At 34.9% G+C, this 22,515-nt stretch overlaps 1 protein-coding gene across 1 annotated transcript in view; it reads right to left on the bottom strand.

Annotated features, from left to right (window-relative positions):
- LOC135688076 (nephrocystin-4) overlaps positions 1–22,515 on the bottom strand; it is a 36,101-nt gene that overhangs the window by 11,378 nt on the left and 2,208 nt on the right. The window contains exons 4-28 of the mRNA XM_065204782.2: positions 21,857–21,915; positions 20,430–20,585; positions 18,446–18,513; positions 17,745–17,825; positions 17,273–17,326; positions 16,775–16,880; positions 16,216–16,367; positions 15,177–15,365; positions 13,671–13,882; positions 12,968–13,007; positions 12,178–12,299; positions 11,560–11,751; positions 10,613–10,678; positions 9,776–9,881; positions 8,658–8,801; positions 8,407–8,508; positions 7,833–7,944; positions 6,450–6,530; positions 4,825–4,966; positions 4,028–4,091; positions 3,563–3,621; positions 2,726–2,893; positions 2,103–2,161; positions 1,472–1,596; positions 736–825 (exon numbers count right to left, since the gene is read on the bottom strand). Coding sequence (XP_065060854.2) covers positions 736–825; positions 1,472–1,596; positions 2,103–2,161; positions 2,726–2,893; positions 3,563–3,621; positions 4,028–4,091; positions 4,825–4,966; positions 6,450–6,530; positions 7,833–7,944; positions 8,407–8,508; positions 8,658–8,801; positions 9,776–9,881; positions 10,613–10,678; positions 11,560–11,751; positions 12,178–12,299; positions 12,968–13,007; positions 13,671–13,882; positions 15,177–15,365; positions 16,216–16,367; positions 16,775–16,880; positions 17,273–17,326; positions 17,745–17,825; positions 18,446–18,513; positions 20,430–20,585; positions 21,857–21,915 — 2,749 coding nt within the window. The remainder of the gene's footprint in view (positions 1–735; positions 826–1,471; positions 1,597–2,102; positions 2,162–2,725; positions 2,894–3,562; positions 3,622–4,027; positions 4,092–4,824; positions 4,967–6,449; positions 6,531–7,832; positions 7,945–8,406; positions 8,509–8,657; positions 8,802–9,775; positions 9,882–10,612; positions 10,679–11,559; positions 11,752–12,177; positions 12,300–12,967; positions 13,008–13,670; positions 13,883–15,176; positions 15,366–16,215; positions 16,368–16,774; positions 16,881–17,272; positions 17,327–17,744; positions 17,826–18,445; positions 18,514–20,429; positions 20,586–21,856; positions 21,916–22,515) is intronic.

Below are 22,515 nucleotides of genomic sequence, written 5' to 3'. Positions count from 1 at the left end.
GTGTACTTATGGTAAGCGATAGAATTGTCCATACATTTCACAAAATGTCATCTTTTATTTGAAGAAACGAAGAGACCTTGAATCAAAATAAAGATACTTCCATATTTATCACAGCAACAAAGCTTCTTTGATGCTTTGAATTATGTCTGTATGGTATATCTAATCAATTAAGAGGTTGGTAATTTACTTGCAATCCAAAATAAATCAGTGCAATCTTAATCAACTTTCGACATTTTTTTAAATTGCGAAAAACAATCTCATAGCGAAAAACAAATTTTATCTCATAGTGAAAAAAAGTTTGATCTTATGGCGAAAAAACAGCTTTTATCACACAGAGAACAAACAAATTTTATCTCATAGAGAACAAACAAATTTTATCTCATAGAGAACAAACAAATTTTATCTCATAGAGAACAAACAACTTTTATCTCACAGAGAACAAACAAATTTTATCTCATAGAGAACAAATAAATTTTATCTCATAGAAAACAAACAAATTTTATCTCATAGAGAACAAACAAATTTTATCTCATAGAGAACAAACAAATTTTATCTCATAGAGAACAAACAAATTTTATCTCATAGAGAACAAAAAAATTTTATCTCATAGAGAACAAACAAATTTTATCTCATAGAGAACAAACAAATGTTATCTCATAGAGAACAAACAAATTTTATCTCATAGAGAGCAAACAAATTTCAAACAATTTTTCCAAAAAAATATATGAAAAATACCTTAATCGACTTGGATGTGATTCCAGTATCTTTTACCAGAGATTGACATAAATAATTGGTTTGCTTTGCAAAGAGTGGATGAGGAGGACCCTGAGAAGACAAAAGAAAGTTGAAAAGAGATATCGAAAAAACAAACCAATCATATATGAAAACGTAATAAAACAAATTATCAAATCACTTATCAACAACTGGATGCAGCATTGATTGTTCTTATATGCATGTAATGAATAAATAAATATATGTAATGAACTAATAAATGAATGCATGAATGAAGAAATGAATGAATTACTGGCAAAAATAGTAAATGAATGAATGAATGAATGAATGAATGAATGAATGAATGAATGAATGAATGAATGAATGAATGAATGAATGAATGAATGAATGAATGAATGAATGAATGAATGAATGAATGAATGAATGAATGAATGAATGAATGAACGAACGAAAGAATGAATGAATGAATGAATGAAGGAATAATTTAATGAAATAATGAAGGAATGAATAAAAGAATGAAGAAATGAATACCATTAAAATTGTATTTTCCTATAATCTTTATTGTTTATACTCGCTATTGAATTTCTTTATTATTTTCTACTCATCTGCAAAAAGTTTCTGATTGACTGCTAGTGGCAGATGCTAGTGGTAGAATAGAACAAAGAATTTTCAATACTGATGACCAGCCTTTAACTAAAAAGACATAAAAATGACAAATAAATGACAACAAATAACTTACGAGCTCCGGAGTTGCACCTTCCGCAGTGAAGCACTGCAACTTGAATGGGATATGTACGGTTTCATTTGCCTTCAAATATAATTGAACCACAGAGTCTAGGTCACTCAACATATTCTCCTCAATTGCTGCAAAAAAAAAGACCCTAAATTTCTTGCCGATAAACTTATGCAAATGTATGCAAATTTATCTTCGAAACAGCATCAAGACAAATTCCTATCTTTTTCTTGTCAATATGCTGTAACTTTAAAAGCTTTCAAAAGAAAAAAAAACACACCATCGATGTTTTAATTGAAGCCATGTTGCTTTCATTATAATTGCCTTTTGACGGCATCAAGGAAGGGACGGTAAGTGTTCGTAATATAGCTTAACTGATTAATGGAAATAACTGTTTAATCAGTCTGTCGTAAAATGTCCATTGCATCTCGTGTATAGGGGTGGTTTTAAATTGCAACGACTTACACGCAGTTATAACCAGTTTTACTGCGATAATTGTATTTACAATGATTCTTTGAAATGCGAAGCTGTAACAGACACCTAGTTGCATTGAAATAGTTGCATGGCCTATTGCACAAATAGTGATGGCTGTAAAGCTCAATCCATCTTTTAGATATTTAGCATAAAAGCACCTTACCTGTTTTCGTGTTTGTGAGCTGTTTGAAATATCTCCACTCGCGAGCATTTGTAATAACACTACAAAGAGTCAAAGAACAATACTTTAAATAAAAGGATACCAATAAACAGTTTTGTAAGGATAATCAGTAGATAGTTTTCTTAAAGGAAAAGTTGAAATGTCAACTTGTATACGCTGAAAAGGCCGCAGTTTAGGGCACGGCTCAAGTAATGGCAATATAAAATAATGTGCCTTTTCGCACAAAAACGTTGAATATGATCTGTGTTCGTCTATATCAGTTGTGTAGCGTTCAAAGACAACTTACTGACCACAGTAAAAGTGAGTTAGTAATATCAATTGCTAGTAATATAATTTTACATTCCGCAATATTTTGCGTCACAAGAGCTAATTTCAGCTGTGAAATCAAAATTTGAAATTTGAGTTTAGGCAAAAACTAAATATCAGTGATAGGTTGAAAAACATGTGTTAGGAAATTTGGTTGAACGCGACTGTCGTTATCGCAAATAATCGCGATCCATATCATAAATTAACCCAACAAAGCCCGTGGTTTACAATACTGCATGGTTATAAAGAGACATCCCTTGCATTGGTCGTGGTGTTCTAACAAAAAACCTTGTACTTACGAAACGTCCCTGTCTTCCCAAAAGATTTGCAAATTCTGATCCACTGAATATGGATTCTTGAGAGCAAATTCGAAAAATTCAGCTTTTCCTAATGATGCATGCACGGTGCGCTGAGTTGTTATTCCTCCTTCAAGGGAGTTTATGATGCTCTCGTGTTTACATCTTTCTCTGAATTTTAAGTAACAAAAGAGGTTAAAACAAGGAGAATGAAAAATAAATTGCTCTTTTGACCTGCAATTTGGTTGCGTGATGAAAAACAATCGACCACTATGCTTTTAGTTACCAAGCAGATGGTACAATGTAACATTTATTCAACAGCAGAGGTATCATTCATTCTTGATTCTATGCTTTGGATCTTGGTACTACCAATTCTAGAGGAATCATTTAGTCAAAACAGAGAACCCGTTCAAAGAAAATACCCTTTAGGGGCAAGCCTGCTTTGCAAGAAAGAAGGCAGCTGCTACTTTAAGAGAACCAAATATACCTCTTATTCGCACATCGAATTCTTTAGAAATTATATAGCAAGCTTTATAGGGTCGCATCGCATTATGATATAGGTTTTAAAAGTAAGGCATGAAACAAAAGTATATTAAAAATTTCGTTAAGAGATTACCTTGCATTGATGCGCATATCATGAAAGAAGAATAGATGGAATAATTGTACAAAGAATATGATTGGTAGAAATTGGAACAAACAGCGAAAATTCATGGTTCTAAGGGTATTACTGGTTCACTCTTTGGTAGTCTCCTGCTGCAGTCAAGATAAGATAAATAAAAACATATTGAAAACATATTGATAACAAAGTTACTGAAAGCTTAAACAAAAACCGTATTCTACCTGTACACTTTAATTGTCTGTAAGTCCCGGTGGCGTTGCACTTTCTCCTCTTTTTGAAGCTTCATAAAAAGGTTGGAAAACATTGGGATTTTACGAACAAATATCAGTTATTTGGCAACAAAACAAGAAATTCCACGAAAATGAATTACTTGAGTATTGAAGGAATGATATGAAAGAATGTGGCAGCAAATGGAAGCACTAAACTCCCAAGAAAGAAGTACATATTAAAGAGAAAAATACCCCTAATAAATTGAGGGGCAAGGTTGAGGCTGCAATCTAAAAAACACCAATCAGTGAGATTTTGGCAAACAGAAAGGTGTCAATTCAATTTACCAAAAATTCTCAAAACACAGCGTCTCTATAAAATGTAGCCATGTACTTTACAAAAATCGAGAAAGGTATTGCTCACCAAGCTTTGACCAGAATTAATGATTCATGTGCTAGAAATTTAAAACAGTGACTTACCACAAAGGCATTCACGACATTATTTTGCTGAATTTGCCTGACAGCTTGCATCCTATCCAGTTTCCTTTAAGAATAACGCAGATATGAAATTTCCATTGGGGTGACAATTACGAAATCACGTATAACCATTGAAGACCATGAAGGATGTTTTTTAATGCGACCTTACAATGATATTTATTCACAACAACTACATGATATTCAAGCAAAATCACTTACATCTGAAAATACGATAGTATAAATAAAATTCTATTCATTAATGATATTTGAAAATACATACTTAATATCTCTTCCAAAAATTATAAAAAAGGGAATCTATTGACAGCAAAAGCTAAAAATATTACACAGAAATTTGGAATATTATAGAGAAAAAGCGGCAGGAAGAAGACAAGTATAAGCATGAAGAAGATTTCTAAGAGGTTTGTCAAGAGATGCGTACATGATGATTGAGACTTAAAAGTCTGAAGGTGACAAATTTAAGTGCCATTTTTCACTGCTTTATAACTTTATAACGGTATTTTGAAATTTTGCGATTCCAGGGCCTATTAGATTGAACAGAAACATAACCTAAACAATAATTGAAAAAGACACGCTCGTCTGTGTATTTTAGGATGCTCTTTGTCGCAGTTGAATCTAACAGCAATAGGAGTTGTTAATGTACAATTTTTTCTTTAATTGCCTACACCTGTTATATCCCATGTGCATTTATCGTAGAGTCCATTTCAATTCATCTAGAAACAAAGAAATTCAATCGACATGGAATAACAGTAATTGACTGATTGGGGACTATGTTGACCTACCGCTTCCTCACTGCCTCGGCTTCCCTTGTTGTCTTTCGCTCAACCGGGGCTGTCTGATTTCGCCTCGTGAAAAGCAAATTCGCTAGTTCTGAATCGCACTCAGTCATTAGCTTTGCCCTTGCCGTTTTGCTTCTTCCCAGGGCTAAAATGATACAAATATGAAGGTCACATAAACAGGTCGCCTCGCCTTCTAATAAGAATTAAGATTCGAATAGGATTTTTCAAGAAAGTTTTTTAAGGTAATTACGAGTGCAGTAAGGTTCGCATTAAGGTGCTATTTCTTAGAAGTAAACTGCATAAAGAAACACGATGGTAAAAGCAAAATTATCGAAAAATAATATTCAGACAAAATTAAGAAAATTTATAAATAAAACATACAAAATGAAATAAAACACTGGAATCAGCTCATTTTTTGAAAATATGGTAAAAATTAGGAAAAGTTTCAGACAACCAACGGGTAAGATATTGCTGAAATTGCAGGAAACTATTTTCGGGGCTAGCATTTCCATAGAAGCTAGTCTAATTAAGTGTTAAGCTCATTATTACTAAAATAAAATGTTACTTCACTTCCAAAGTGTTCACAATGAAATATTCCAAAAAAGGCGACCATTTATCGAAGGTGATCAGTTAAAGGCAATTTGCAGATATAAAAGTGGCTTAAACCATGTGTCCATCAATATTAGCCAATCAATAAGCGTGCGAGTTTAATCACGCTCACTGATTGGTCAGTTTTTTACTGAAAGATGGCCTCTTTAGTATGTGTTGATTGCCTGTAATACGGATAAAGAAAGAACTTGTTCAGAGTATGGACATCAAGAAAATATTGGTGGTAGCAAAGCGACTGAACATTGTCCAGTGAACTTTTTCCCTGTTGAAGAATGCGGGTGGGAAAACTGGCAACAGGGCATCTCGTTACCTTTGAAAATACACTTTTCATAGTCCTAGCCGTGTTATCGTATGAATTAGAGTGTATTATCAAAAAGTATCTTGGACTTGCTAGGTTCATCACAATCACCGTACTCGTGCTCTCTGTCATCGCTTTCCTTATCGGAACTAAAGCTAATCTCTTCAGAAGACTCATCGTTACTAATGAAATGCCTTTTTCTGCTATTCGTCCAATTGAATATTGATAATGTTTCCATTTTGTTCGCGGTGTTTTGTAGGAAAGTTCGCGGTGTTTACTGTTGAAGATTTGAATATGGGAAATAAATTGACGCCAAACCCAATCCATTAATCAATTGTGTGTGCGCGAACTTGACAAAGTTCAGTAGAGTGGCAAAACGACTGAACATTTTCTCTGCAACATCAGTGAACAAAAGAAATTTAATCCTGTCCACTGAGCATTTTTGACTGCCTTCAAAATCGACTGAACATCGCTGAACAAGACTGGACAAGGTGGCAAAACGACGCAACATTTACGCTGGACATTTGTCCAGTGCATGTTCAGTAAAATTGTCCAGTCGTTTTGCCGGGGCTTAACTCTATAAAGCCAGTAAGGGGCACCTTTGGCTAACTTGCCTACGATGATTGGCTTGATTCACCCGTATCATCGGACAGAGATTGAGTACAGCAGATAAACAAATGCATTAGCATTGAGGTCTGCGTACCAACAGTTCTGAGCTTACCTGGTGATGACCCACTTAAATTTACTGATCCTGACATCGTATCAGGGATGATAACTGTTGATCTCATTTGAGGCAGGGTTCCTAAAATCAATGGGTAGAAAAAACAACTAAGACGTGAACAATCAAACAATTAAAACGTGATTAGATTTTGGCTATGGTAAATAGTCGCTGCCTACAATAAGCTTTTGCGTAAGTCTGATCAAAGGGCCTGGTTGCACGGGCATGAGATTCGTCTGCTTACATCAACAAGAGGCAAACCAATGTACTGATTAAGCTGACCAAAATCGATTGTATTGATCTTGAAAACCTAACCATACTTATACAGGTGGTTGTGTACTGACAGACGCGGCTAAGCCGTTCAATACTCCGCGTTAAGATAATGAATAAAGAGCGTATAGCTGTTTTATGCATGTGGCAGATGCTTTGTCAAGATTTAAACAAATTGATAACCATTTTGTGTTGTTTTTTTATTGTTAAGGTTTTGATCATAGTAAGAAAAAGATGCGATTTGATGATCATAGTAAAACAAGGATGAGATTTAGTTTTCCTTAAAAAGGTCTTTTTAAATATTTTTGAATATCTAATTCATCTTAAAACTTGAAATCACGTTAAGTTTCCACCTTTTACTGAAGTTGTCCATATGATTCAATAACTTACAGGTCTCTAAAATAATCTTTCGTTAGAAATACCCAAATGGGTCAATGCATTAAAATACAACACAATGCAAGTAAGTTATCAAATTTCTGAAAAAAAACAAAGGAATTCCATGCTGATTTCCCTTGTTGCTGAAGGTCTTACAGCAACGTTAAGGTATTCTTAATATATTTATTGGATAAACAGCTTTTCAATGACATCACATGAAACTTGGTGTATAGATTAACTAATGCAAAAAATGTAATTAAGAAGTTGACTCCTTTTTCACAAACTGGCTGCATTCTAAACTTGATCCTAGACAGGGAGGCTTATTCAAGAAGACCGCTCGTTCACATCTTGACCCTAGAAGGGGAGCTTTTTCAAGCGGGGCACTAAATTGATTGTGGGGCTTGAACAAATTATCACGGTACCTAGCGTAAATTTCATCGATAGTTAACGATGCACACGACAAGAAAATTAACAGAACTGTTGGTAATTGAAATGTGGAATCGGTTTAATCACTTTCCAAGAAAACAACTTTTTTCTATTTTTTCTTAATAACTTGGAAAATTTGCTTCAAACAAACTCAACTCAATAAGAACAAAGTTTCTCAAAATAAAAAAATTAAAAGTATGATAATGTTTGAAAACCTTTATCATAGAAAAAATAAAAAAAACAGTCATTTTATGAATCAATATTTATGATTTGAAGATTGGCAATTCATAAAAAAATGAACAAAAAAAAATGTACCTGCTTTCGTTGGGTTGAAATCAGATGAATAGCCGACATTTGCTAATCTCATGTACAGTTTTCCTTCTAGAGAAATATTTGCCCCTGTTGGAATTTTGCGTCCATTTTGAGCCTGCAATAGGAGATTTTTGGCTTTCACTGATAGAAATACAAACTATGGTTCTGGAAGCAATTTCTGGGATTCTGGATGGGTGGAATTTCGATTTCCAATGCAATTTTCTTGCAAATGTTAATTTTCTCGAAATGAATATTTGCGAGGCAGCTGATTTAGATTTCAAACATCTAAAAGAAAACTAAGGGCTAAAAAGAGGAATATTTGTCTTCATTCTAACAAGGCGGAGATGCCAGTTCTTGGAGCTCTAAGATTTTACTAGCATTATGACTGTAGGAAATTTATTGAAAGATAGAGCCTTCCTAGTTGACAGGGAAAATTACACTTTTGCAAAGCCTAACAATTATACCTGGTTCGGATCTCATTTGGAACAAACTCAGATAAGGGAATATAGATACTGAAAAAGGCGCTTAGGGTGCTTAAAATCGATGGTGTACACTGAGAAAACAGTGATCAACATACCATGTCACCAGCCATTGCAAGCTCATCCTCGACGTAATCCACTGAAGTTACATCCAACTCAAGAGATGCTTGCACAGATGATTTGCCTTGCCGCATTAAATACTGAAGAATTCAAGTAAGAGAAAGAAATCAACCAATGACTTAGTATGATACAGCAGAAAGATTTAGATCATATATTTTCAATAATAAATGCTAAATGCTAATAAAAATATTTCGAGCTCCAAATGAGCTGTATGAAGAAAAGGTCTTACTTTGAGCTCCGCTGATGTCGAGCCAATGAGCATGAGTGATTCTCCATCCCACAAATCTATGTACATCCTTTGTTCATGTAAATACCGAATAAAGGACCTTTTCTCCCCAGGCTGCATGTAAGCAGGATCAACAGTATACTTGACCTAAAACAGAAAAGCCAAGGTTACAAAGAATTTGCCCTATTCCAAATATTATTAGCAAAACATTAAACCATGCAAACATAATAGTTAAACATGACTCTTAACTGCACTCCAAATACACGTGAAATCGTTTCATTAAAGATCTTTATGCAAAGTTCTAATACATTCAGTGAAAGGTAGTTGATGAATACCGTAAATCCTCGAATTAGCCCTCTAATTTATTTTTGATATTTTTGGATGGGGGCTTATTTGAGAGGGGGGCTTATACGAGGGGGAGGAGGCTTATAAAATTATTGCAGACATTAAGAAGACATTATTAAAAGACCTCGTTTATCTTAGTAGAAATTTCTTTATGAGCATTTAATTAATTACTACCAAAAATATGAATTTGTTGTGGTAATTCAATAAAACGCCTTAGGCAACCTCAGATGGCAAAAATCATCAAATTGAGGGGTCCAATTTGAGAATTTACGGTAGCAATGGGGGCTTATTCGAGGGGGGGGCTTATTGACAATTTGTTGTTCTAAGGTGGGGGCTTATTCGAGAGGGGGGGCTTTTTCGAGGGGGGGGATCCGAGGATTTACGGTATACACTCAGGTAAAGTGGATTTGCCAGTATTATGGAAATCAGAGGCAGTTAACGACTAATATTTTGTTACAGGCCAGATTCTATTACTGCCAAAGTCTTGTTTTTTTCCTCTTTCAATAAGGACTATGCTACAAAAGAGAATATCATTGGATATTTTACAAAATATTGGGACGGTAAAAATCTAAAGCTACAAAATCAGAATGTTGTTTCCCTGAGAGTAGGTTTTCGATTTCCCTTTGATCTACGACTTACAAAACAACATTTGGAAAATATCGCCAAAAAAATAGTTTATAACAAAAGCTTATAGCCACACGCAATAAAAAACAGGAACATATCCCCACTGGACACCACTGTCATAAGCTACGATGCTAAACATAGGGTTTCCAAACCTGCAATCCCGGAGACGTGTTCACAGGCTTTCCTTCTTTATCACACTTGATCAAAACACAGGGCAAATTCTGTGAAGACTGCTTGATGAGGTCTCTTAAACATAACCTGGAGGCAAAAATAGCGTTATTCACACTAGATTGGAAATTACAACCTGTCAACCTTACAAATCAATACAGTTTCATGTTTATACAGCCTTCGGTATAGCAACATCGGTAAATTATCTACCTAAAAAGAAAATAATACTCAATACTTTTAATTGATAACGACTTTAATTCAATTTAATGCTATCTAGCAGTTTACCACAGATGGCAATTGGATTCACTGTCTCCATTATTACCACAACTTTCAACATATCACAATTACTTCATATTTAAGTATTTACCGGAATAAAAAAAAATGATCAGAGTTTTTATGCCATCTTGCTAAGTCAAACTTGTTGGACAATAATTATGTCTATTGTTGTTGTTCCTTTTATATGAAAATAATGCCTGGATCTATAATCACATACATAAACAGTGACGTGTTATTTCTTGATGATGATAAATCCAACGAACCCAAGGCAAAATACATATGATGATGAAAACATACTGTAGCAATAGTAATGATAAAAGTATCAACAAACATTGTCAGGGCTAAAATAATATTTTCAAGGGCCCTGTTTGAAATGAACTTGAAAGAAAGTAAAATATTACAAAAATTACAGAAATTGTAAATTTCTGTAAAGTTGAAACGTCTTTTGTCAAGCTCTAACAGAATGAGCTATGGGTCGTTGAGAGTGTACTAAACTTTGATGAGGTTGGTTGAAGTCGAAAGACAAATTGCAAAGAGGTGTTTACCTTTCAGTTGAAACTTGCGGAAAGCGGTAAAACTGGAAAGTTAGAAATACGACGGGATGCTTGCACCTTTAAAAGAAAAATATTCTTGCTTAAATTTTATGTAAATCTAGGATTAAGAAGAAAACCAAGACTAGACGAGGGATACGGGGGACAGGATAAATGGTACCATAAAACCAGTGTAAAAAAAGGGGGGAATTAAAATAATTGATTGTTTTTAGTTAGGAAAACTCAGTTAGCACATGGACGAGAGACTACTTCGCGAGTAACCAGAAATAACCCTTATAATCGTTTCATTCCATAAGACATGCAATGGAGATTAGATGTAGCCAACTAATTGTATCGTTACGTTGATGTATTATCTCAAAAGACATGTAATGCAGCGACATTTATTAAGCAATACATGGGTCTGGGGTGCAATGAAAAGGTTAAATGGAGATTAAGTATGGTGAGATGGATTCGGGCAAGATAAGTTGAGTTGGGATAGAGTGAGATGGGGTGAAGATTCAGGGTGGAGTATGATGAGATACTGTAGGGTAGAGTTATGTGGCGGGGTATGGTAAGATTAAGGTTAGGGTAGGGTTTGGTTGGGTAGGTTAAGATAAGTGAGTAGGGTAAGATCGAGATCAGGTGAAGCATAATGAGATGATGTAGGATAGAGTGAGATAAGGTGGGAAAGAGAAAGATTAGGTGGAGTATGAAGAGATAATGCAAGGTAAGGTAAGATGTGATGGTGTAGGGTAAGATAAGATGGGGCAGGGTAAGAATTTGTCGGCCATGATAAGGCTAGGTTGAGTCGGTTGAGATGGGGTAGGGGTTGGTGAAATGGGGTGGTACATGATGCAATAGGGTGAGATATTGTTGGATGGTGTGAAATGGAGTGAGATGAATTGGAACTGGAAAATGGCAAATACCTAAACTTTTGAAGAATTTAGGCTGTGAATACTTACATTGAAATAGCAAGAAACTGGAGGATAATTTCATTTGACTGCAACGAATCTGCTTCCTCTTGCTCAACATTGTAGCGTAAAAGTTCACCAGGATCAACGACAAAAGGAGGATTCCCTTTGCTGTCAGTGATCACGGGGAAACCAGCACCGTGAAGCTTAGCATAGGCTGCTCTTGACAGTGAAGTGGGCAAGCTTTAAGGAAAAGTAACACGTGTGAATAAAAAAGCTTTCAAACACAACATTACAAAAGAACAAGAAAACGAAATATTCTTTAAATGTTTAAAACTATTTTTAGAGGTGCAGAATTTAACAATCTGGCTTTTAAAAAGCAAACATTTTGAGACAAACTGACGCTTTATGTCTGGCACATCAGAACATCGAGCCGAAATAGTTTAGTTACGAAAAAAGTGTCGAAAAAAAAATTATTGCTGGGATATCAAGGAAAAACTACCGATCGAAAACAGGTTATTTGCAAAGTTTTTAGAACAAATTCTGATACATGAACCATCTTTCAGCAGATGTGATTATAACACAATAAAAAGTAGCCAATGAGTAATGCTAGCAGAATATTCGCTAAATGAAATACAATTATAAGCAATATTGCAATATTGTATTTACCTGGTTGGTTGATTCGTTGAAGTGGCAAGTATAGGAGTGTACTGCTGTGTAGGAGGGAGCATCGACAAATCTAATGCCTCAAGATCTTGTCTCTCAGGAGCATTTGAAAACTGTGTAGCGGGCTATGATGATAAATATGTAAAAATAATACATAAATATGGAAGTCGAGTGCGAATGAGAAAGAAGAAAAGGTTGATAACGAAATTACATAAAAATGAAAAGCATTATCTGATTTATTATTTCTAGATTAGCAATCGGGCTTTGGCGAGGGGAACAGTTCGATTCTGAGTCACCACTTCGAGTTTCACCCTTTATTCAAATAAGAAACAGATGCACAGTCTCACAATGAAGGGAGATTTTGACAATGAAGTGTTGGGCAACTTTACAGGCATTCTAGAACACCAGCACCAATACTGCCAAACCCTTTCACAAAAGTTCACCAAAAACCCTTTATATCTAAATATGGATTAATGGCAATTACTGGTAAACAGTCTTTCAGAAATTGTTCGATGCCGTAGCTGTACACGCTTTTAGTGTATAGAACAGGATGATTCAAAGTTGCTACTCCGATTCCACGCTAAAGGTGATCCAAACATGGATTGAATACTCAAGTTTGGATTTTCGAACCAGTGGTGTGTTCGATAAAACGATCAATTGGTAAACGGATTATTTTCAACACAGAGAAAGATATAATTGAGATGATGAGAAAAATGAATGATATAATGGAGTTGCTCACTCTTGCTAATGACAACAATCTAATACTGCAAAAACAGCTGTTTAACACACTTACTTGGTTACCCGGAAAGGGAATTGAGCCTTGAACACCAGATCTATCGAGCAGAAAAAGGGAAGGAATATAGGATTGTGCCAAATGAGATTAATCCAAACAAACCCCAAACTATGCTCAATGTAAGTAGAATCTTCTTGAGAAATTGCTTTCCAAATTTAGCAATACTTTCCACTCTTTGTTGTTCAAATACCAGCCTGTATATTTATATTTAAGGATTCAAGGAATATAAAACCTTTACTGAGAGAGTTAAGCTTAACATTCATAAAAAATGGTGACTTCATTACCGGTTCATAAAACATCAGCCATTGTCATTCAACATTTAAATAAATGGAAAAAAAATTCTACTGCGTCTGCTTGCAAACAAAACATAGATATAATATTACAAGTGAGAACTAAGGAAGTTGTTCATGAACTTATAGCAATGCAGTTTCAAAAAAGAGGATTCAATGGCATTTGAATATTGCATACATGTGCTGGCTTTAAATTAACTGTATGCAAGGATCCATGTGAACGAAGGCCAGTCAAATATCACAAGTCATGCTTTCGGTAGCTTCTTAACCAGCCCTTATTCTAAAGATTACCAGACCAGTTTTCCAGATACGTTTTCGATTCAAATTTGACTCACCGTAATTCATGATACATCATCTAGTCAATTTTACCATACCAAAATTCTACATACTAAGAATGTTGATTGTAAATGTACCTTAGATTGCCTGGCACTGGGGATTTGTTGTGGACCAATGGGGTGCTTGTGATCGCCTGTGCCTGGCCAGTGTCCATCAGGTTGGACATTTCTGAATTGTTGCCAGATGTTGTACCCCCGGCTAGCAACGAGCGCCTACGAACAGACTCTCTGCGTTTCTTTACCTGGGTAAACGTGAATTGAATCTTTCCAAGTGATGTCCTTTTTTTAGTCTGCAAGAAGAAGAATAACTAGATGAAAAACTGAATGTGAAACCAACTCAACCAAAGCCAAGATAATATTTTGTACAACACAGCTGTCTTCTGCATCTGAATCCACTCTTAAAGTTACTTCACTCTCGTACTCCGATACAACGATTGCTTAATTTTGCCAAATTTTAGTTTGAGTTTGTAAAAGAGAAGAAACCGTTGCTTCACGGCCTAGGGAAGAAGCGATCGAGATTCTATCATGGTTTCCAGCAAAAACACATAAAACAAACCAAGAGTGAAGGTCATTTTTTATTTATGCAATATAAAACCAACTTGTTCCACAAAATCTTAATCCAGCTCGTCTTTGATAAAACCCGAATGCACGGTTTTCATTCTTCAAGCGTTCTATAACTGTACAAACAAGAATCAACAAATCTTGCAAAGTCAATAGACTGTTAAAATAAAGTTCATTTGAGTAGGAGAAAACCAAATTAGAACCTTTATAAATATATGCAAGGGAATTTTTTAGACAAAACGAATTGAGATTGAACATAGGGCTTCTGGAAGGACATGCAGCTTCACTCGCAACTTCAATCAGGTAGAATCTTGGACAACCCAAAAATTAACGATCTCAGTTTTATAGCTCAACAAATTGCAATCAAATAGCTTTTCAGTTTTTTAAACAACTATATGTGTTTACCTTTTCAAGAATTTGAATGAGGTAGATGTGAGAGAAATGCTCGATTCAGTTTTTGAGCAATATTCCAACTTGTGACTAAAGCAAACTGAATGAACATAAGACCATTTTCGAACTCACTTTAGAAAAATGATGAGCAGTGAGATGTTTGTGATTCTGTTTACAGATCTTCTATCTAGAACCTCTAAGGTTTCAAAAATGGTTTATGAGAAGGTACCAAACAGCTACAGACAAACTTTTACAGCGTGGAAAGCCTGGCATTATCCAACACCGTAACATATGAAGAATGCAATATAAGAATTAAAAACAGTTTCTCGGCGACTATATTTCAAAATAAGACTCGACTAAAATTTCTCAAGATACACGAGAACCAATATCAGTAAAGTGCATGTGCCGATTATCTAAAGAGTATTATTACTTTTTATCAAATTTTCGTGAGGTTATGGAAAATATTTTGCTTAAGCAATATTTTTCAGAAAAAAAAAAGTTAAATTCTGAATGATAGAACAAGTACGGCACATGGCCACACCAAATTTCTTAAAGGTAACAATATATTTTGATGATCTATCAAGATTTCCACACAAGAAAAAAAATAACACGTAAACGAAATGAAGTTCTTACCTCTTCAATGTTACTGACTTTGCGAGTGAAGCAAAAAGAGTGAGACGGATTGGCTCCTGGTCCTCCAGCAAGGTCAACTGTGACGTCAGCAACAGCGGGAAGTTCACTTTCGAACGGATTCCAAACCAACCACCTCGCTATCACCTCGGTTTTCTGTGAAAGCGGCATGCTACCGAATGATGAACCAAGCTGTGAATGACATAAAACAGAATACTTAGATATCGAGCGCATCGCATCGCCACGCAATCATCCTGAGAAACATTATGAGGCAAATCACAAAGTGTCAGTTTATGCCGTAGCTTGGATCAACAAAACACCCAAATTAAATAAACTATATATTCTAGAATGCTTAAAAGGCTGCGTATGAAAATGAAAGTTGCTTGCACAAAACTTCCACGCGAATCATTTCATGTATGAAAATTTTCACGCGAATCATTTCATGTCTCTTGTAATTATAGGGTTACAAATGGAGGTTGGTGAAAATTTCAATTTCTGTCGAAACGAACCTTTCAATGAAACGAGAGGAAATTAGGCTTAATTAAGTATTCATTCAATTTCACCATGATGTATTGATGAATTTATAGGGAAACTCCTTTTTTCGTCGAAATCTAATAAGAAATAACAGAAAGAAAATATAAAGGACAACAGAACCATTGCTTGCTGATTTTCTACACATTCAACCAAAATCAACACTAAAGATTTAAATTATTTCACTTATTCGAGGTCAGAGCATTATATTTTTATCCATTATTCTACACAGATCATGTACATAGACTATTCTTTGTATCAAATCGCCATTTTTAATTACAAATACTCTTTAACATATTCTTCAATGACGGAAATTTCAGCGTTTCTTTAATCCAGCTGTTCAATTCCGCTTTTGCTGTCACATTTTTTTACCAAGCGCACCGGTGAATTTAAGCACATTTTAGCTCAACGCTGGGATCCATTCTTGATAACATTGATAATAAAACACTTTTGGATATTCAGAACTCAAGCAAAACAGTAAGAGTTAAAACAAAAATAGAAACAACCTTACCCTCGATCGAGCCTTTTTGTCTGTTGGAAGTTCAAGTTTCATGACAGGGACATTAAGGATATATTGTATTTGAAAGACAACAGCGAACAATGGGTGGTTTGCAACTTCATCTAGCTCAATTCTACTTCTCAGCGTTAGAGACTTTGTTTCTCCTATAGGTAACATCAAGTAACATTAAGAGTGAAAAGGCGAAAGGCATTATTGTTCACACAACTGTTCAAAGATCTCAGCACTAACAATACTTCGACCAAGAAAACATAAGGAAAGCACCTAATAAGAAAACATAACGTATTTTGTTTAAGTACTCTTCGTCTGATCTTCATCAGAGTGTAAAACGTCGGGTAATTACCAAGATTTAAACGGAAATTGAGTATCAATCTGTCTGTTATAGAAAGCTCAGTGCCATGTAGATAAGCGTTCACAAATGTGAATGGAAATGGAGGATCAAACGGTCTGGTGTAGAATGCTCAGTGCCGTGTAGATAAGCGTTTACAAATGTAAATGTACAAGTGAGTGTGAAGTTTAGGAGAGGAAACAGCTATTAAATAGCAGAACCTACTTGCTAGTCCTTCGCCACGAAGGCTACCAGAACTGCTGTTATTTGACTTTTGTAAATAACCAATATGATGCTCTTTGATAAATGTCCATCCATTGTGAACGCCAACCTACAGAAGAAATGCAATAGTACAATTCATTTTGAACATAAGAACCAAAATTGGAACCTTAGCAAATCCATTGTCATAATAATAAAATCTCTTAAGCAATTGAAAAGCACAAGATGGTTGAATAAATTAGCAACCCTCAATATAAGAATGAATTAAATTAGCAACCCTTGATACTAGAATGAATTAAATGGGCATCTATCTTTATCTAAAAGCCGGTCATTTTAAAAAAACTGAGCGAAGCAGTGACAACAAGAAATTAATTCATCATATTGTCATGCCAACATGGCGGCGATTTAATCACATTTGCTTACCAAGAAAACGGTTTCGACAAGAAAACGATATAGATGGAAAATATAGCTGATTGAAAAGAGAAGATTAAAAACGAGGCTTACCAAAAGCCTCCTTTCGGCTACAGTCACTTCGGATGAATCTGGATCAATTGCATACTGAAAACAAGCGTAAATGGTCGGTTAAAATTGTTGGGCTTACATTTTTCTCTTGTGACAACAGCATCTGGAAACTCCATAAGATAAGCGTGGTCAATTCTAATCCATTTTCGAAAACATTCATGGTTATTGGCAAAAATAATACTTTTATTAGTTTAATGCCAGGTAAGAATTGTAGTGATGAATCAAATTTAAGCTCTAAATCGCATCTATTAAAACAAATTGACTTTCCTATTATATGAAAAAGAACTAGAATGAAAAGAGAGGTCAAAAATGAGATCAACAGAAATATCTTAATCAAGTGTCACGCCATTCGTTTTATATATTAATGCAAGCCTGAGAATATTGTTCAGCTTGAATCAGCCAGCAAATATTAATACTGCTTCACTGAAAAGGGACCCATTCTTAAAAAACTTACTTTGGCCAGTCTGTCCTCGTTGACAGCTCTACAAAGATTCTCTTCGAATTTTTCGACAGAAGGGAATAGAAACAGAGAAAGCTGAAACGAATATATATATATATATTTGAAATGTCTCTACTGGTACAGAAAAAATAATTAGTATGGTTCATCAATTAATAAAGAGAAGTCTCTACAAGTTGGAGGATCAAATTAAGTTCAATTTAGGACAAAACAAAGGAAGATTTAATTGGAAGATGGCTTCACACAAGACTTTCGACTCAAATTAAATTTATTAAAAATAAAAAATAAATCCATCACAACATGTTTAAAAATCTTTGTCCAACAAGGCTAATCGAAGCTTCACACTGAATTAGAGAACATTTCAGCATTCACAAAAGAAACACTTCCACACTAGTGGAAACTATCAAACAAAAATTATCAATTTTCCATTAGACCCTTCTAGCTTCCAATATAATTTTGACCATTTTCACCATTTGATGTCATACAAGCAAAGTTTCTTTTCTACAAAACACGTTAGTTTTAGTTCCTTGTCTTAACAAGCAAGAAAATTTTGCTTGATTTTCATAACAGATGAATCTTAGAAGTATCGAAGAATAAAGACACAGCCTTGTCTTGCAAGAAATAAAGTTAGTGGGAAAACTCTTAATCGGAGTCTAGAATTAAACTACATCATTTAAGATAATCAATGGTTACTTTACCTTTCCAATATAACACGGCCAAGGCTTCAAAAGCTTGGGAACTCTTAAAATATCAATGATTCCTGACTCTGAAGGGCAGAAAGAGGTTTGTGTTACATGAAACCGTTGTGTGTTTTAAAATGGAAAAACTTTAGGAGAGACTTTAGAGATTCGGTTAGAAATAGTAGAACTTAGCGTAATCCTTCCATACAAAATCTCTAAAACCCCTTAACAGATACAAAACTTCTTCTAATACATTCGGATTTCCATTGATAATTATATTCTAAGACTTGCTTTTTAAGTTACGATCCAAACGTTTTAAAATAGTGGGGGGCGTTTCTTCTAAGTGATCGAATGGCAAGATTGAATTTAAATATCAATAGACACGCTGATAAGGCAGAGTAGAAGCATTGCACTGACGCTAATGATTCATGCAATACCATTTAATTCTAGGTTCAAGTCAATATGGGAAGGAGTAATCAATCAGATATGAAGCAAAATGGTGTCAACAGAGACTTAGCAAAGATTAGACTGGCCTTGAAATCGATTTTTAAAGAGCCCGCCCAACACCTGCCAGCATGTAAAACAGACGTAGATCCAAATATGATGATATGATGATTTTCGAATTTTGGCAAATCAGCCACGTCATGCGAAGCGATTGAATCCTATCTTATTTAGTTTTCCTGTGGACATCAGCCATCTAATGCCATTTAAAATGACTCTAAAAGCCCAAGATTTAAAACTGAAAGTGGTTCGATGAATATCAATGAAATTTTGATAAAGCTCTTTTGTGTTGGTAGCGTTCTAGCGACATTTCCTAAACTGTGAGAGATATAGAGCCAAGGTGCATACACTAAGTGAGCAAAAGTATTGCACAGGATTGACAATTCAGTAATGGCGACCGCGTTGTCAACAAATCAGTAATGGCGATCGAAATTCAACCACTTTTGTGAAGCCATTAGGCGTCTTTTTATGGTTAAAATCTAATCAAACCAAACTTCAAACCGTTGACAAAACTTTTAATTTAAAAATTGAAAAAAAGTTACCTTTTAAAAAAAAATAATTTTAACTTTTATTGGACAGTCTGTGAAACTTTTGTGAGACTTGCTAAAACTTTACCAAAAAGTTTAGTAACAAGTTCTGTTAATCGCGACAGGACAAATTTCGAAAAACATTTGCAAGATCGCATTTAGGTGTTAAAGTATCAAGTTGATCAGAAATGGCCTTGTATTTGGTGGAAAGTGGCATGTTTTAAGCCATTTATCTCCACTCTTTTACAGCTATTAAGGCACTTGAGTGAACCTGTTTATCACGGGGATTTTGGTATTTTCATTTAATGAGAGGACAAAATGTTGTTTTATGCGATTTTCAGGATTATTTGTTCCTATAACAAAATCGCAATGGGTTGGAAAAATGGACTTTACGATTTATGACACATTCTATTGATTGAATTTTGCTGCAACATATCACGAAGCGGGCGCTGCTCCAAAAATTTCCGACCAAAACTTTTAGCAGATTCCCCAACAAAAGTAATGAAAATGAGCAGTTCAAAACCCCCAAGCATAAAGTAAGTACCCCCGAGTTCATTCTAATAAGATATCGCAAATTGGTGCAAAGATCAACTTTTTTATTGCAAGTGTTTCGCAGGTACTTCAATCATCATGGCTCATGGCTCAATTTTTGTGTTTTTGTGACATGTCGATATTGTTTAGAAATATGTAAAAATCAAGAATATTCTTACATTTACTATTATCACCATCAAACCCTGATAAAATTTCCAACATATTCCAGTTAAAAAGTCATCTTTTAACTTTTATGAAACTTGCTATGGCCACTTGAATTTTGGTTCGCTAAAATTTCTTACTGCGGTGCAGCCATTTCTGTTTCAGCCTGTGCAATACTTTTGCTCACTAAATGTAGTTATGCTTTATTTTAAGCATCAATAAATAGCCAAAAACAAAAACTCCATAGAATATCATATTGTGAAGGAGAAATGGAAAATCACCGGTTTCAGCCCCAATCTCTGAGACTCCTGGAATCCTGTCATCGCCACTTAATACCACATTTTCTGGCATAAGATGCAGTACCTCTTCCAATGCAAAATGTGACTGCAAGCTGTAATTTATTCCGCAATCTTCTATAGGCTGTAAACCCATGAATTCTAAAACAGACGGAACATGTCAGTTACTTTTGAACGTTTGAATGTACTCGTAAAACGATCATAAATCTTATATGTGTCTTTCCTAAATAAAATTCCCAGATGTCGTCTTCTCAATAAGATTGATTCGAATTTTTCTATAACAAAACAGAACTCCACGTGAAAAATATTGTGAAAATCTTGTGAAAAATTTCGAGCTGAAAAATTTAGTTTTCTCACTCGAACTCTTCAACTATGATTGGGCTCTATGTTTTCTAACTGCTCAAAGATGTCATGCTTCCTCTCAAGCTTATTTTTGATCGACGTGTGGATTTAAACTTTTGCTCACCTATAAGTCACTATCTGACACTGCACACCCTGAAGACTATTGCATAAAGCAAACTTAAGAACATTGGAAGTTTCTGTTCATTCATGCAATCTTGAGACATATCTTTCCTTTGAATGAACGCCCATTTTAGCTCAAATAGCACTTTCCTATTTGAACATTCAGAGGCTGTAACCTAGTTTTGATAGACATAAAAGCCAATAGGACCCTCAGGATGAATGCAACCAATTAATCATAAATGCAATCACGCAATCAATTGATAAATTGTTCCCTCAATAAACATATCTTGAAATACCAAAAGAGTAAACACATCCAATCCTTAAATATTGAAATAAAAAGGTAACAGGATCTTAAAAATGCTTGAAAATAATTAAACTAGCCTATTGAGCAAAGTTTCCATTCTTGGATGAAAAGAAAACCATATTGGTTCCTTGTTGGCAAAAACAGTTGTCATTTCAAACATGCAAGATTATGAAAAACTGGATGGGAGGTGACTAAAATATGGCTACGTTTGAGAATTACCGGGCATGTCATCATTATCAGGAGGCTAATCAATGTTTAGCGGTGGATCCAGATGGTTGTGACAATTGCAGTTGCTACTGTCAGATTAATGGTAAAGATTTGAATCAGATGCTTGTAATTTCCATACAAAAACTTGATAATCAAGTTCCATATTTGCAGACCAATCAACTTATCATTTTTTCCATCAGTGTTAGTTTTAGCAATGACAATTTTGCATGCTGATCCTCAAACACTATAATTGGAATGTCCCCTGCCTTTTGCCAATAAACTACTTGCCAAAAGACCACCACCTCTTACACAGCAATGATTAAGCTGTAGTATTTGAAAGCTAACCAGTGAGAAGTGTTTCTGATGGGTTGTGAAATAATGCAGGAACGAAATAAGCTAATGCACGAATAGATAATAAACTGAGGTTCTGGGTGCAAACCTTCAATTGGTTCGGAAAGGAGCAGCAGACCAGCTGGGGTTCCATAGTAGAGTGTCAACCTAAAAGGTACAAAAATATTTTTATCATTAAATCATTAACGGAAGCATGGCTTTTCCTTTACTTGAGGTAATGTGTCCAGCTAAAGCAAGCGACTCTGCGGGGTTTTTAGAAACATGTGATTTTTCATGTCATCTTCCCAGCCATTACAGTCATTCTGTTTATCTAACCTGCTGCGAGGTTAGCTTTCTTGTGAGCAGTTTTGCATCGCAAGAATACTGACCAATTGATGTTACTTGACATGTTGGGTATACGCAGTCCTTTTATATGGACACATTACCTTTAAACGTATTCACAAGTAAATATCAATAGATACTGGGCAACATAATTTGTACAGATATTTTTAAAGCTGTGAATACATTTAAATAATACATTTCCAAGAAATTTCCAAGGAAATAAATGATACATTTATAGCTTTAATTACTAGGGTTAACATTTTACTTAATCAATGTCACATCAGTAGTTTACAGATTTCTGGGTTTTGGGAATCAGATAAAAAAATTTCACAATAAAGTAGTCAAGGAAATGTAATGCATCTTTCAATGCCTAATGGTTTGCTTCCACAGGTTTCAATACCTTTTCAGTTTACGACTTTCATCTTG

The sequence above is a fragment of the Rhopilema esculentum genome, chromosome 19 (assembly GCF_057945365.1).
Source record: "Rhopilema esculentum isolate cy_ngs chromosome 19, ASM5794536v1, whole genome shotgun sequence".
Classification (NCBI taxonomy): domain Eukaryota; kingdom Metazoa; phylum Cnidaria; class Scyphozoa; order Rhizostomeae; family Rhizostomatidae; genus Rhopilema; species Rhopilema esculentum.
This window is presented reverse-complemented; position numbering and strand designations above follow the sequence as displayed.